General features: G+C 57.6%; 1 protein-coding gene across 1 annotated transcript in view; it reads right to left on the reverse strand.

Annotated features, from left to right (window-relative positions):
• The window catches only part of ADCY5 (adenylate cyclase 5), a 161,756-nt gene that overhangs the window by 12,735 nt on the left and 135,066 nt on the right, over positions 1–13,955 (reverse strand). Inside the window, exons 13-17 of the mRNA XM_062208927.1 lie at positions 7,363–7,479; positions 6,806–6,970; positions 4,206–4,381; positions 1,749–1,778; positions 764–896 (exon numbers count right to left, since the gene is read on the reverse strand). Of these exons, the coding sequence (XP_062064911.1) occupies positions 764–896; positions 1,749–1,778; positions 4,206–4,381; positions 6,806–6,970; positions 7,363–7,479 (621 nt within the window). The remainder of the gene's footprint in view (positions 1–763; positions 897–1,748; positions 1,779–4,205; positions 4,382–6,805; positions 6,971–7,362; positions 7,480–13,955) is intronic.

Genomic DNA, 13,955 nt, shown 5'->3' on the forward strand with positions numbered 1-13,955 from the left:
ACAGGCTTGCTCTTCTCCAGGCCTGTGTAACACAGGCGAGCTGCACAACAGTGGCCATCTCTGGGCAGTGGAGGGGAGGAAGGAGGCAGAGGCTGGGCTGTGGCTGTGCAGGTAACAAGGAGCCTAGTTCAGGCTGGCACGTGAGCACCGTCTGCCTGGCCCGTGGGCACCCCTTCCTCCACGTGCATACGATGTGCAGGGCACACAGCCTAGGGACAGCACAGGCTGGATTCCACCTCCACCTTTGTTCCCGGCCCAGGCCAGAGCTGTGGCCTCCTGAAGACCCCACAGCCTCTGTCACTGCCCAGGGCTGGGCTTCCTGTCCATGGCCTTGGACGCTCCTTCAACTTCCTCCTCCAGGTGCATCTCCAAGCCGGACTCGGCCACATCAAGCCCTCCTAGAAGCCTTTGGGGCCACCTCCCAATGCAGGCCAGGTCCCTGCCCTCCCCGACCCCTGCCTTGTGGGCTGGACATCCCTGCCTGTGGACACACAGCTCAGGAAGTGACCAGGCAGCTATTTCTTGGCTTTGGGGCTCCTCGGTTCCAGCACTGTCCAGCATGGCTTTGGAATAAACTCTAGTGTTTGCCTCTTGGCCCCCGGGAGCAGAGAGCAGCCCTGCTGGGATGGGACATGGACCACTGGGCAGCTGGGGTGAGGCTCTTGGTGACCCCAGCCCAGCCTGGTCGATGAGCACCCTCATTGCAATGCTCATTCCCTGGGCGCATCCTACTGCAACCAGCTCCGGCCCCAGGGCCACCCACCTGCAGTTTCCAGAGGAAGTCCAGGCGGGCGGTGGACTCCACCTGCTGGGCGTGCAGGTACAGGGCCAGCACAAAGACGGAGATTATGATGGGCGTCACCACCTTCAGCGCCACCTTGGTCGCGTGCTCCGGGCTGCAAGGGTGAAGGAGACAGCCTGAGACCACCCTGGCAGCTGGGCAGGCGCTGAGGACCCCTCCCCAACCCGGGGTTTTTGCTTCCTTCTGCTACACTCCCCCTCCTCCTCCCGCTCCTGCTCACACTGTGCCTGCACCTGCAGGTCAGGCAGCCACTGGCCCTCTCCTGGGGTCCCCCCCAACCCTCTCCAGTCACATCAGCAGGTGCACTCAGTCCCTGGGGAAGGCAGTGCGTGTCTCCCAGGTCTTTCTCCATGGACAGGACCCGAGCAGTGGTGCCCGGGGAACAGGGGAGCCAAAGGGGCCACATTGACCCTGTCTGTGGGTACACGGGCAAGACCCAACCTCCCTGCCCTTTTGCCCTCTCCTCTGCGGCGGGGGCAGCAGGACCCACACTTCAAGACTGCACAAAACCCGAGGGGCAGGGCCAGACCTCCCAAATTGGGAGCACACGTTGTCTAATTGCATTTTTGTTGAGTTATAGATACATTCTCCCAGTAAAAGCAGCCATGCCAAGGCCTGCTCCAGTGAAGAACCCCAGTGCCGAGCAGCCCCGGATGTGGGCCCAGCACGCCTGCTTTTGTTCCTCATTCCTCACGTCTGGAGGGGAAATGGCACCACTTCCTGCTCCTGGGGAAGCCTAGGGCCAGGTGCTTTAAAAGGAGGCCCTGGCAGAGCCAGTCACTGAGCCACGTATCACCTGGAGGGTGTGGGGACAGGAAGCAGGGGCGTCCTGCTACCCCGGGGTGGGGTGGGAGTGGGGGCTGGCCTCTTGGCCCCCTCCAGCGCCTCCCGCACTGCCCGCCTGGGCACCAGCTGCCTTCGCTGTCAGGCAGGAGCATCTACTCACCACTGGGAGGTCCCATTGTTGCTGATGTCTCTGTGAAGGGAAGTTGGGAGGATGGCTCAGGGCAGCTGTCTGCACGCCGCCCCCACTACTACTGCCCCTTCTGCTCCCCCGCCCCCCTCCACACCCTAAGGACCCCTGCAGACAGCAAGGCCCAGACAGCATCTCATCACCCAGACCACGGATCACCTGCCCCTCCCTCCCGCCTTCTCAGCACGTCTACCTGGGTGGGAGCCTGCTCCTCCCCGCCCACCCCTCCTCCAGCCCTTTGCTGACAGCCTGGGGCACAGAGGAGAAGCACTGCACTGGGCTGTCCAGAGTGGCCTTAAAACGTGGCCGGTGGGGAGGGGAGGGGGGCTAAAACTACGCAAGACTGCAAACTGTGCCTCAGGTTTTGAATGATCAGTATGAAAAAGGGGACGTGATCCGTTAGTAATTATTTTACAATGATCGCATATTAAAGAGATCATGCTTTGGATGTGCTGGTGAAGTAAAATGTTACTCAGTTAATTGTATTTTTTTGCCTTTTTAATACAGCTACTAGAACGTTTTAGATCACATACATAGCTTGCATTATGGATGTACTGGACAGGGCTGCCCTACAGCCAGGGCAGGGTCTCCCCCGGCCCAGCAAGGACCTCCCTTCTCTACTGCCAACTCCTGCGGTGGACCGGGAGGAGCAGGCACAGAAGGGTGGAGTTCCCTGCTCCAGCCCTGATTCCCAGCATGTGCAGTGAGGCTCGCTCCCTGGGACACCCGGAGCACCTGCGTCCAGCCCTTGCTCTACCACCTCTGATCCAGCTTCCCACGAACGCGCATCCTGGGAGGCAGCCCAAGCACTTGGACCCCTGCCACCCACGGGACAGACCCAGGTTGAGTTCTGGGCTTCTGGCTTCAGCCTGACACAGCCTGGGCTGTTGTGGGCGTTTAGGCATTGAATCAGTAGATGGAGGATTTTTCTTTTCCTCTCTCTCCCAAGCTCACTCTCTCTCTGTCTCTCTGCCTTTCAAATACAATGGAAATACGTAAATAAAAACAACAGTCTCAGACCTTCTCTGCACCCTTCCCAGGGGTGCGGTGTCTTCCTGTCTGGTGTCCCTAGCCCCATTCACCTGCTGAGAAGCTCTTGGACCTGTCTCAGATGCCTCCTTGCACCTCCGTCTTTCCTTCACAGGAAAGGAGCACCCTCTGCTCTACTCACAGGTGTGCCTCGGCTGCCTGGCACACATAGGTCCTTGGAAACTGTTTTTGAACGAATGCATAGGTGAACAGATGGATAGATGCAAAGATGGCTGGATGCGCATTCTGTCACGTACAGCATTTTGCACTTCCTGGTCCATTTGTGTGTGAGGGGCGTGATGGGAAGGGTAGTACATATGAAGCATTTTATTATTTTGTAAAATTCTTTTAAAGTGTATTTATCTTCATTTTCTTTTATAGACAGGGAGACAGAAACACATGGTGGGCGGGAGACAGAGAGGGGAGAGAGAAGAGAGAGAGAGAGAAGAGAGAGAGAGAGAGAGAGAGAAAGAGAGAAAGGTCTTTCATCTGCTGGTTCACAACCCAAATGCCCACAACAGCCAGCTCTGGCTTGGCCAAACCCAAGAGCACAGAACTCAGTCCGGGTCTCCCATGTAGCTGGCTGAAACCTGAGCCAAGATCAGTGCCTCCCAGGATGCAATGAGCGGGAAGCTGGACAGGAAGGGAAGTAGCCGGACTCAGCCCCGGGCGCTCCACTACGGATGTGGTGCAGTCACACCCCACGTGGTGACTTCACTGCTCAGGTACTCACTCCTGTATCGTCACTCTGTGTAGACTTTGCAGCAGTGGGCATTACTTCCAAACGTGTCTGAGGCAGAGATTCAAACTTGACCCACAACTACAGCTCTCCTCCCTTGGACATCTGCCCTCTGTTGCAAGATGACCAGGCCAGGGGCCTTGGAGCAGTGCAGAAACCACCCCGCCCTTGCCAGCTGGGCCTGCTTGCTGTGCTGGCCGCTTGGACAGGACGGGAGGATGCATCTGCAGGTGCAGCTGGGCTGCAGGCCGGACGCAGATCCGTCAACAGCAAAGGTGTCCCTCCCCACAGACCCTGCCCTGCGTACAGCTTGCTGGACCTTGAGACGCTGCAGGCACAAAACAGCCTCTCTTGGGCTGCCCGGGACCAGCAAGGAATGGCTCACTGAGGCCTGGGGTCTGCAGGGAGGGGCAAACTAGAGGCGGAAAGGCAAGAAGCTTGTTTGCCCTGAGGCCACCCACCACCAAGGGCGGAGGCAGGAGGGCGAGACACAGGCCCCCTCCGTGCTGTGCCCAGGGGGCCAGGCTGGGAGCAGGCTGCCTGCAGTGCCCAGATCCCAAGCTTCCGGCTCTTCCTGTCCCCTACCCCTGTCCCGGGAGCCCCAGACCCACTGTGTGTGTGTGTGTGTGTGTGCCGGGGTGGCTGGGGCAGGGGCGACGTACATGGCGTTGGCGGTGACCAGCAGGTCGGCATTGTCAAAGAGCGTGACCCGGGGCACCTCGACGATGAGCACGTAGGTGAGCTCGATGGCCAGCATGAGCACCAGCTTCCCGATGCAGCTGATCTGCAGGAACACGGAGCAGGCCAGCAGGCTGAGCAGCACGCTGTAGGTGAAGTACTGCGGAGACAGACGGCGGGTGGCTGTCAGCCAGGTGGCCAGCCCCAGCGCCCCCGCAGCCCGAGCAGGCCCAGGCGAAGCCGGTGTGGGGATGCTCCTGCTGATGCTAACCTGCCAATGCTGTGCTATGGAGCCGAGAGCTGGACCGGGAACCAGCACACGTGGCTCCAGGTGGCTCTGGCCAGAGCAGGCGGTACAGCCCAACCAGGGCCTCACATCTGATCTGCTGGGGTCTGGCTGTGTGTCTTGGGCCATTTACTCAACCCTCTCCCAGCCTCAGTTTCCCTGTCTGCAAACTTCCTGTCGTGTGGGCTCCTGGCAAAGACCACATGAGATGAAGCCACTTGGGGCAGGGCACGGCCCCCTCAGAACCTGTGGGGCGTACCTCTGGAACCCAAAGCCCTAAAGCCTTTCAGGGCTGCCGTGTTCTCACGACTCCCGGGGGCCAGGGCAGAACCGCCCCGAGCTAACGGATGGGATGCTGTCCTCTTCATCCCGCCTCCTGCGACCATCCCCACGTGTGGCTGTGGAAACTTTACTGTGGTCCCAACTCCTCTTGGGGTGTGAAGCCACCTTTGCAAATCTGCACAACCCTGCAACCCCAAACACATGGGCCCCCAAAGTTGCAGTGCCTCTGAGCTCAGCCTCCAAACCAGCTGATCCCAGAGGCCGCTTCCTGCCCTGCGATGCCCCGGTGGGAATGCTAGACACACCGGCTTCTGTTACTTGGTTCTTCCCAACACATTCAGCACCACTGTTTCTCGGGGGGCTTCCAGATTCTTACTCACTGTTCACTGTTCCTGCCTTGGGCTGGGAGCCAAATGGCAGTGGCTGGCAATGGGTGCAGCTCCTGCACTGGGCGCTCTGCCTCCCCAGCCCTTTAGAAATCAAGTGAGAGACTACAGACCGGGGAGAAGGGACCTGCCTCCAAGAATTGGGGCAGAGAGGGGTCAGGAGGGCATTCCCAGGTGATTCAGCCCAGAGCCCAGCTACCTGTCCTTGGAACTGGGGAAGCGACCCTCAAGATCACCATGGAGGGCCTCTCCGAACAGGGGCCCCGACACCCAGGAGGGGGTCTGTGGCTGAATAAGGGGCAGCACGGGGGTGGGGCAGCCCCAGTTCCGCACCAACAGGGCCTGCAGCAGCAGCACAGCCTGGGACCCAGCCGGGCTGTGCCCAGAGCTGCAGGCCAGCACCACCCTCCACCCCCAAGGGAGAGGCCAGAAGCATCCTCTTCTCTCTACGCCTCTACTTCTCCTGGCGAGGGAGCTGCCACTGAGGGGCATGCGTGAATCTGGAACCAGCCCGTGCATGCTGCAAAGGCCCGTGGGAAGCAGCAGCCATGTCCTGTCCATGGGCTCTCAGCCACATGCGACAGTGAGCAGAGGCTGGCGCCTGTGAGTCGGTCCAGGGACATGGGAGAGGAACACGGTCCAGGGGAGCCCTGGCAGAGCCCCCCCACTCTGGGCTTTCTGCCTCAGCTGTAGACTGGGGGAAGCAGCCAGGTGGTGCCAGCTCCTGGTGACCCGTGGCTGCAGTTCTGACCTTGCTGTGAGTCACGGCTCTCTGGGACCTGGACAGACACACAAATTTCCCCAGAGAGCGGCAGAGACTGCTGCTATCCTACAGATCTCACACGGGCAGGGAGCTGGCGGTGTGGGAGTGGCCCACTGCCCCGAGCAGATGCCACACTGGGAGCCTGGCCCTGCTGCTCCCCAACAAACTGTGCCCCCTCCCATCCAGCAATGCCAATGACGCCCCCCGTGTATCACATGCAGATGCGTAATACCAGCCATTCCCAGAATAAGGATCCTCCACGTTAGTTTTTCATCCCAAATGCCTGTAGCAGCAAAATTTGTTTTGGGGTCATGGAAATGTTCTAAAATTAGATCATGCTGATGGCTTTAGAAATCTGGATGCTACGGAACCGTGCACTTGGAGCAGGTGAAGTTCATCACAGCAGTGCCTTGAGGGTGGGCTCCCTTTGCTCTCGGACCCTAACAGCTGGGGGTCTCAGACAGTGTTCCTGAGGTGGGATTGGGTCTGCTGCAGATGCTGAGGGTCCACAAAGTTTTCTCCTTGGGTTTGGATTCCGACAACTAGGGTGAGAGCATTGGTTCTACCACTTACCAGCTGTGTGACCCCGGGGCAACTTACTTAGCCTTTCTGTGCATCAGGTTCTACATCTCTTTGTCCCGGGGCTGCTGTGAGGACTTCATGGGCACGTGCGCACACAGCACGTAGCATGGAGCCTGCACACGGCAGGCATGATCTGTAACTAACAGCTGCACTATCGTCAGGATCCCTGCTACGCTGGGGATGCCGCTCTGGCTCTCCTAGCTTCTGGCAGTGCAGGGAGAGGCCAGAAGGGAAGAGGCAAGGGGGTCTCAGAGCAGCAAAAGGCGACGCGCCCCCTGGTGGTACCTCGGGGAAGTTGCAGTTGGGCCTGGAGCTGCCGCAGAAGCCCTGCTCGTTGCCCAGGCTGTAGTTGAAGGCCGACTCCAACACGTGGCACGCGTTGACATGGATCACGCTGATGTTATGCTCTGCCGCCAAGCAGCCCAGCAGGTCCTTGGAGTTGCACATGAACTGGGGACAGAGAGGAGGGCAGCAAGGAGGGGGTCAGCCCCTGGGGGGCAGGCAGAGTAGACGCCTGTGCACCCTGTGTCTCAGGTGCGGCCGGACACTGACCAGCGGCAAAAGAGGAACTGGAAAGAAACATGCTGAAGACGCGTCCCCCAGCTGAGGCGGCCCTGGGCAGTGCACCCTCTGGCCTGCCTCGGGGCTCTTCCTGGCGCCTCCAGCCTCGGCAGTGAGGAACTAAAGGCTGGTTCCAGTCAAAGCTGACCCCAGAGCCACGGTGAAAAACGCACAGGAACATCCAGGGAAACCCTCCCTGCCCACCCCACTGGGCACTGGTTTGAGCCCCCTGCCCCCGCCCAGGGCTGGAGAGGCGCTGAGGGGACCAGGGGGCCGCCCACCATGTTGACAAAAGCCGACAGGAACACCAGGGTGATGGTGAACACTCCGACCAGGGTGCTGTTCATCTTGGAGCGCACGATCTTCCTGGACAGGCTCTGCAGCGGGCGCGGGAAGAGCTGGGGATGCAGAGGGAAGGGGAGAAACAGAACAGCACCCAGTGAGGAGGAGCTCCGGGGCCACCTGTGTCTCCAGCACAGCCCCCACCCACCCCACCTGCCTGCCGCAAGCCCTACCCTGGCCTCTCTGAGCCCCTCCCAGCCTGCCCCGTGCACCCAGACCAACAGCAGCACAGGCTCTGCAGCCGGCCAGAGTGGGGCCACCTGGGGAGCCCACAGGCGAGGGGCAGGGGGAAGCCACAGGCAGGGAAGCAGCTGAGAGAGCAGATTTTCCCGCTGCTGAGTGAGCGCTGGCCTTGAGCCACAGTGCAGAGGGCGGTGCGTGGGGGCTGAGGAGTCAGGAAGGGGGCTGTGAAGGGGCTTCTTGGAGGGGGTGGGAGCTGCGGGTGTGAGGACTGGGAGGGGGCCTGGAGGCTGGGGGCAGGGAGAAGGGCAGAGCAACACGGCTGGGGGGGGGGGAGGGCAGGGCTGCACAGGTGCAGGAGGTGAGCGCTTCCTTCCACACGAAGCTCCACAGTTCACGCACCCAGCCCTTCCCTGGGCCCTTCAATGTGACAAACCGTATGTCCATCCCACTGCGGACCTGCTGCAACCTCCCCAGTCCCACTTGTGCCACCAAATCTGACAAGCTGGCCGTGGGCACCCCGTCCTCCTCATCTGCCATGACACCCAGGCTACAGACACCAACAGGCAGAGGCAAAGCAGAGTGAAAGGCTGTCCCACTTCTGTGGTCCCCACTCTTCTCGGTGAGGCCTATCTGCTGCATGCGTTTCAGGTGTCCCCCACAGAACCCCCAGGGGCAGAGAGGGAGGTGGGAAAAGCACGAGACTAGTAGTTAGAAAGCTTGGGTTCCAGGCTCGGCCTTTCGGTGTGGCTCTGAGCAAGCTACATTCCCTGCCTGTGAAGTCCCCCCACCACTGTTGTAGGGTTCCAGGGCACCCATGACTCACGGTCATCGCTTCTACCCTGGTCACGGGCCCCAAGCATCCCTGAACATTGTTACTGGAGTGTGCCAGACCACAAAGCTTCTCCATCGCCCGAGAGAGAGGGTTTCTGAAGGTGGTCTCATGGACAACTCAGAGGGTCAAGGGGCCATAGCGTGGCCACAGCCAGCACCTGGGACTGGCTTGTGTGCTACAGTGCTCGCTGCTCGCCCAGCCCCCCTTGGTCCAGTGTTCTGCAGCTGCATCCCAGCCCTACTGCACACACAGCACCCATGTGGACCCCTCCCACTGCCCCTTGAGACTTAAGGGACAAGGGGAACCAGGACCAAATGCTGGTGCTCATGCTGCTGGCTGTGTGTGAGTACTGAAGGTTCTGTCTCTGGCCCGAGAGTCTCGTGTCTGCTACCAGCATCTACGAAACAGCGCCCATCTAACTCACAAGCCCTTCAGTCCCGAATCTGGGCGAGGTGTGCCGGGAAGCAGTACTTCTCTCCCACCCCAGAAGCCTCCACCCTCCCAGCAAGGCCCTTTCCTACCAGACAGAGGGAGACTGGGGACCACCGGGCAAGACAGCTGTCAGAGTCAGGGGACGAGCAGCCACACAGGCCATCCATCAGGAGGCACAGACCTCGGATTCTATTGCCTCCCAGCTGTGTTCTGCACCTTCAAGCCTGTGGCACTCCTGCAAACACTCCCGTCTGGGATACCACAGGAGAGCTCTAACGGAATCCTCAGAAGGGAAGACACGCGTGACTGGGAAGCATAAGCCTGGATTAAAATCTTGCTTAATGGACACAGAGATAAAGTGAACACAGTGAGAGTCCAGAAATAAACCCTGCATTTACAGTGAGTTGAGTCCGACGAGGGTGCCGAGAAAAATCCAATGGGGGAAAGAGTGGTCTTTCAACAACGGGTGCTGGGGCAAATGTCAAAGCATGAAGGTGGGTCCTTCCCTCACACCACACACAAAGACTAACTCAAAATGGGTTAGAGACCTAGATGCGAGAGCTGACATGCGAAACTGCTCCAAGAAAATATACGAGTAGGGGCTGACACTGTGGCTTGGTGGGCTGAGCCCACCTGAGTGTCCCGGCTGCTCCTCTTCCAATCCAGCTCTCTGCAGTGGCCTGGGAAAGCAGCGGAGGATAGCCCAAGCCCTTGGGCCCTGGAGCCCATGAAGGAGACCCAGAGGAAGCTCCTGGCTGGCCTGGCCTTGGTCATTGCAGCCATTTGGGGAGTGGGCCAGAGGATGGAAGACCTCTCTCTGTCTCTCCCTCTGTCTGTGGCTCAAGCTCTCAAATAAATGGATAAATTTTTTTTTAAAAAAATGAGTAGATCTTTGTGATTCTGGATTAGACAATGGTTTCTTAGAGACGACATCAAAAGCGCAAGCAAAAAAAAAAAAAAAAAAAAAAGAGAAGAGAAGCAAAGAGAAATCAGCCTTCCTCAAAATTACAAGAATCTGTGCTTCAAACAATGCCATCAAGAAACTGAATGCGGGTGGGGAGCTTGGTCTAGTAGTGAAGACACTGCATCCCATAGCAGAAAACAGGTTTCAGTCCCAGTTCCGCCCCAGTTCCAGCTTCCCGCTAATGCAGATCCTGGGAGGCAACAGTGATGGCCCAAAGTTGGGTCCCTGCCACCCACACGGGGGACCTGGATTGAGTTCCTACTGCCCAGTTAGGGGCTGGCCCAGTCCCAGCCCTTTTGGGCACTTGTGGGAGTACACCAGGAGATGGGAGCTCTTTCATTTTTTCTGTTTATCTGTCTGCCTGTCTGTCTCTCTCTGCCAATAAAACAAAATAAAAAGAAAGTGAAAAAGGTTTTGGTGAGAATGTGGAGAAACTGAAACCCTGCTGCTCTGCTGATGGGAAGGGCAAAATGCTGCAGCCACGTGCAGAACGGTATGAAGGCTCCTCCAGAAATTACACACAGAGTCATCAGACGGCCAGGGCTGGCGCGGCGGCCAGCTGATTAAGACGCTGCCCGTGGCCTGCATCCAATCTCAGAGCGGTAGCTGTAATCCCCACTGCTCCACTTCCAAACTGGCTCACTGCTGACGTGCCTGGGAAGGCAACAAAAGATGGCCCAAGTTTTTGGGCTCCTACCACGCATGTGGGAGGCCCAGATGAGGTTCTTGGTTCCTGGCTTCAGCCTGGCCCAGACAGGCAATTGTGGCTATTTGGCAGAGTAAACCAGTGTATTCAAGGTCTCTCTCTGTCACTCTTTCAGATAAATAAAATAAATCTTATATTTGTACACCTATGTTCACAGCAATATTATCTGAATAGCTTCAAAGTAGAAAGTATCAAATGATGAAGATATCAACCAAACGTGATGGATCTCCGTGTGGATGTTTCCTCAGCCATCCACAGGAAGCAAGCAGAGGAAGCGTTGCCACCTGCCGTAACATGGATGAATCTTCAAACTGTTAGGCCAAGTGAAAGAAATCAGAGTCATCAGGTCACACGTTGTACGATTCCACTCCCATGCTACGTCCAGAACACACAGTGTCACGGAGGCAGCACAGGTTAGTGGATGCTGGGGAATGTGGTGAGCAGGCATTGAGGGGGCACTGCTAACAGGTATGGGATTTCTTTGGGGGATGATGAGAAATGTAAGGAATTGGAGAGTGGCAACAGCCACAGATTTGTAAACATTCTAAAAAGTACAAGTTCATTCACCTTCATAAAGGTGAGTTTTGGGACCAGTTCTGTGGCATGGCAGGCCGCTGCCTGCGACATCGACATCCCATTTGGGTACCACTTCAGGTCCCGGCTGCTCCACTTCTGATCCAGCTCCCTGCTGGTGCACCTGGGAAAAACAGCAGAAGATGGCCCAAGTGCCTGGGCCCCTGTACTCACATGGGAGACCCGGATGAAGCTCCTGGCTCCCCAGCTTGGGCCTTGCCCAGCCCTGGCCATTGTGGCCCTCTGGGGAGTGAACCAGCAGATGGAAGATCTCTCTCTCTCTCTCTCTCTCTCTCTCAGTAACTCTTACAAATAAAAAATGAATCTTAATAAAAAGGTGAGTTTTATGGTCTGTGAATTACATCTCAATAAAACTCTTATTTAAAAAACCCTGCCAGCCTCTTACTAGTTGTGTGACCCCAGAGACACTGTTAACTGCTCTGAGCTTCCGTTCCCTTATGCAAATAGGAAACATCTATCTTGCAGAGCGGCCACGACAACTCTGTGAAGCGATGTGCTTGAAAGTGCTTTGTCAGCTGTTAAGTGCGATGGAACAGTTAGTTACTACCTGCATTTTAAAGAGCTGTGTTGCCAGGAGGAATGAGAATCTTTGTTTCCCACTAAGGGGATTTCTGCTTCCACAGCTGGAGAACGTGTTCTGGCACTGGCTTGAGGATTTCACTCTCAGCTGGTGTGGCCGACCGCTGGTCCTGATCTTCAGCCGCTTGAATGCTGCCATTCCCTGCTGCGTGCATGTCTCAGTTCCAATCATGCACTGCCCGGATCCATGTGTGGATCCATCATTTTGCAACTGCCAGTGTAACTGTGAGTGAGGCAAAGGTTACTAGTCCATGTCAAAGCTTTATAAAAAGATGCTTCGGGAACAAGAGAGGTTCACAGGCCTCCTGGTGAAAGTGGGACCAGGAGCCCCAGAGGGACCACCTACAGGCCAAGAGAAGAACTGTCCGATTGTCTTGTCTTTTTCAAAATCCACGTTAGATGTAGCTCTGGCACCTAATGAATCGAATGACTGTGTCTTTATGGGTTCGCCTGCCACAGGCAGACTTCCCTCAACAGCATCTGGAAAGACTTGCTGCAGACTTTAAACCTCAGCAGGACCCCAGGAACTGCAGCTCGCTTTGGAGTCCTCCTGCCGCTTCTCAGCAGGGCAGAGGTTCTCCTCGGGCTGCCCCACAGCTGCCATGCCGCCCCAGGGAGCGCGTCACAGCGGGATGACTGTGTCGGCACAAACCCTGCTCTCAGCCAGGCCTTGGAAAAAGAGCCAATTAAAAAAATAAGCTCAGAACCAGGACGTGCCCAGTCCGATTAAGTCGAATCAATTCAACACGAGACTCCAGTGGGGACATAATTAATAAGCCACGACTGGGGCGAGGGACAGTTCTGATCCTGGCTTCTCTGAGTGTCTCCAGGCAAGTTGCCGCCTTCCTGGGGCCCTGCTTCCCCGTCTGTGAAGTGGGGCCAGGGCACTGCAGGGAACAGGTGATGAAATCAGATCGCCGCGAGTGGAGGGGAACAGCCTCTCTGACAGGGAGCTAACAAAGGAGCAGGAGCTGCTTCTTCAAAGGATTGGAGAAGGAAAGATGTGAAAACTCTGGGAGCCGAACGAGGCAGGCAGGAGAGCTGCACACCACGGCTCTCAGTACACGGCCTTTTGGGAGTTGACTGATGAGAGTGACAAAGGCAGGGAACAGCCAGGAGCTCTGAAGGCAAGAACCATGTGGATTTAAATGCCAGCTCCAGTCACTTCCTAGCTCTGAGCCCCAGGGGAGGGTCCCTAACCTCGCTGAGCCACCGGCTCTCCATCTGCAGAGTGCATTTAACCAAAGCCACCTGAGAGGCTTGGGGAACGCAGCTCCGAGTGGCAGAGCTGGGTGCTGGACCCTGGGTTGTGGACTTGAAAGCCACAGGAGGCACCTATGAAATGTCTCCTGGAACACAGATCTCTATCCATCCCCAAATGAAAACACGCATGGAACATGTCCTTCCCTGAGACAAAAAATATGCCCCAGGCATGCCAGTGGACAGTGAGTGTGGGAATCCAACATCTTCCCAGGACAGAAGGTCCCTAGGAGGGGAGCAGGACCCTAGGAAGCACGGTGGAGGGGACAGCCAGCAAGGAACTGAGTTCAGGCTGCGGGCAGCAGCCACGACTCCAACTGCATGGCGTAGAGGGGGCCAGGTCCCAGATCCTGGGAGCTCAGAGAGCTGGGGCTAGGGGACAGTGGGATGCAGACCAAGAGGAGCCTGAGGAGGAGGAGATACGCACACAGGGCCTGTCTGTGCTGCCGGGAGGCTCCAGTCCTGGCTGGGTGGCCAGGACCCCTCGCTGCTTCAGCCCCTTCCCACCTGAGACTCTGAGTCTGCGGGCAGCGTGGGATGGTGGGGGAGGGGGGTTCATGGACTTGTCCCCAAGAAGAGCAGTTCTGGGGCCCAGGGCAGCACAGATGCTGAGGGGAGAGATGTGCTCCTGCCACGATCTCCATGACAAAGCCTCCAGGGGACAGCAGGCTCCGAAGGCAGCAGGTGCTCTGAGACGTGAGACCAGGCCTTGGGGACAAGATGAAGGCATCAGGAAAAGACCAAACAGGCCGGAGACAAAGGGGTGGCTTAGTGAGGAAGCAGAGCAAAGCCTTCGAGACATAGGGCTGGGGAGGACAGCTCCGTGGCACCCAGACAGGCGACCAACCCAGCTACGCCTCCTTCACCCAAGGCTGACACTGGGCCAGGGAAGCGAGTGAGCCCACGCCGTTTGGGGCAAAGATTAAGGTCGGAGAAACTGAGAAAGGAACTCAGGCTGTGGACCAGCAGGGCCTGTGCCACA

This window comes from Lepus europaeus, chromosome 2 (assembly GCF_033115175.1).
Source record: "Lepus europaeus isolate LE1 chromosome 2, mLepTim1.pri, whole genome shotgun sequence".
Taxonomy (NCBI): domain Eukaryota; kingdom Metazoa; phylum Chordata; class Mammalia; order Lagomorpha; family Leporidae; genus Lepus; species Lepus europaeus.